Genomic DNA, 1979 nt, shown 5'->3' on the forward strand with positions numbered 1-1979 from the left:
TCTAATTCATGCATCCTTTTTGCACCCTGGTGGTCAAAAAGTGCTTAATGCATGTTTAAAAGCTTTTCTGTTTTATAGTGTGAATATGTCCATTCCACTGTTGTTGAAGTGAATGAGACATGAATAAGTTGATGTACTGATCTGTTTAAGTGGTATGAGGTGGCTGCAGTCTTAGTGATGAGCACTTACAAAGTGCAGTTCACTATTCTCTGCTAAAATATAAAAAGCTTAACAACACTTAAGACTTAAACACATTATTTATACACTGTTCACTGAATATGATAATGCTAGTTTGAAACTTTTGCTTTAAAAAGCCAACACAAATCACTCTGTCAGCCAGTGCAACAGAGGTGAGGGCCTGTCCTTGGAGCACCTGTCTTGTAGTTGTCAAAGGGAACTGTGTGTGTGTGTGTGTGTGTGTGTGTGTGTGTGTGTGTGTGTGTGTGTGTGTGCGTGCGTGCGTGTGTGCGTGCGTGTCCAGCATGTGGGAGTATATATCTTGATCCACAGCAGCTGCCCCTCAAGCACAATGACAAGCACGCTCATTCAAACAGTCTTTGTGTAAAGTAGAATAGAATCAAATCTGTTCTATTTTCAGATGGAGCCAAATCCTATTTGTTTTTTCGTCTCCCAACAATACTTTCCCCTAATCACATTAACACAGTTGATGTGAAAAGTTGAATGAGCACTTTTATCAGCAATCCTGCATGAGTCATCATTTCCTCTACAAATGTAAATGTTGCGTATACTGAAATGACATTTGTGAGGCAGTTTGTAATTATATTTCTTTTATTAATGGAGGTTTTTTTTGTTAAGGATTATGGACGTCCATATTATCTCTCTGGAATTTCTTTATTCTTCAGAGTGTTTATTAAAAAGAACTAATCATAGGTCTTGAGGCCAACTTTTTCTCATTGAACATTAACTGCTGCTCTGGACAGCAAAATAATGTCACAGGCTAAGTGACATGCTCACCTCTAAACTGACAAATGTTAAGCAAAGATCCAGAAACAGAGGTAAAGTCTTTTTGGCTAAATGTCCCTTTCACCCGGAGAGAATATGCTTAACAAAGGAGGCATAGTTGATACACCCATTGGCATCCTCTTGTCCCGCCATCAGTCTGTCCACCTCGTCTTCCGTCATCCTCTCTCCCAGCGTTGCCAGCACATGACGCAGCTCCGCTCCCATGATGGTGCCATTGCCTTCCTTGTCAAAAACCCTGAGCCCCTCCACAAAATCCTCAAAGTTGCCTTGATCTTTTGCACGGGAGATGTGTTGCAGCATTGGCAAGAAGGTCTCAAAGTCCACCATTTTAGTGCTCATGTCCTCCGGCCGTGGTTTCCCGAGCACTTTGAGCACATCTGCATTGGTAGGGTTCTGGCCCAGAGCTCGCATCACGTCTCCGCACTGCGCATATGTGATCTTCATCTCTCCAGTTGGTGTGCGGTCAAACAAGGTGAAGGCCTCCTTGAACTCCTCAATCTGGTCGGGGGTGTACTCGAGAGTGATGCTTTTGGGGTCAAATGGGGGCTCCTTGGGCGGCTCGGGCAGTGGCTCCGGAGGTGGAGCTGGCGCTGGCTTAGCAGCTGGAGCTGCATCTTTCTTAGGCTCTGGCTTTTTGGGCTCAGGTTTCTTTGGTTCAATCTTCTTTGGTGCCATGTTGTTAAGGGATTCAGAGGTGAGCCGGCACTTGCTGAAAAACAAGCAAGAGTCTGAGGGGAAGTGCTTCCCAAGCACAGAGGGCAACCTCCTCTTCCAAAGCTTTTATATGTGCTTTGTCTAGGGAGCAAGATAGCAATTTCCAACAGCACACTATAAAAGGAAGAAACCTGAAATAGATTCCCATAGCAAGTGATGTCAACATTAAGTATTGTTCTCAGCTGCTGCCATCTAACCAACAGGGCTATTCGCTGTCATTAGCGAGGGTCCAGTTGCATTAGGCCGAAAATGTACTGTCTCTCTGATGGACAAAGGGATCA

At 44.3% G+C, this 1979-nt stretch overlaps 1 protein-coding gene across 1 annotated transcript; it reads right to left on the reverse strand.

Annotated features, from left to right (window-relative positions):
• Nucleotides 1–771: 771 nt before the first annotated feature.
• On the reverse strand, nucleotides 772–1732 carry LOC126395534 (myosin light chain 4-like). The gene has a single exon (XM_050053075.1). The coding sequence runs from the start codon at nucleotides 1657–1659 to the stop codon at nucleotides 1045–1047; it is 615 nt and encodes a 204-aa protein (XP_049909032.1). The 5' UTR covers nucleotides 1660–1732; the 3' UTR covers nucleotides 772–1044.
• Nucleotides 1733–1979: the final 247 nt, after the last annotated feature.

This window comes from Epinephelus moara, chromosome 9 (genome assembly GCF_006386435.1).
Source record: "Epinephelus moara isolate mb chromosome 9, YSFRI_EMoa_1.0, whole genome shotgun sequence".
NCBI classification, from domain to species: domain Eukaryota; kingdom Metazoa; phylum Chordata; class Actinopteri; order Perciformes; family Serranidae; genus Epinephelus; species Epinephelus moara.

What these genes read in the sequence shown, in the direction of transcription:
- LOC126395534 (XM_050053075.1), bottom strand. Translation starts at nt 1,659, where the DNA reads ATGGCACCAAAGAAGATTGAACCAAAGAAACCTGAGCCCAAAAAGCCA.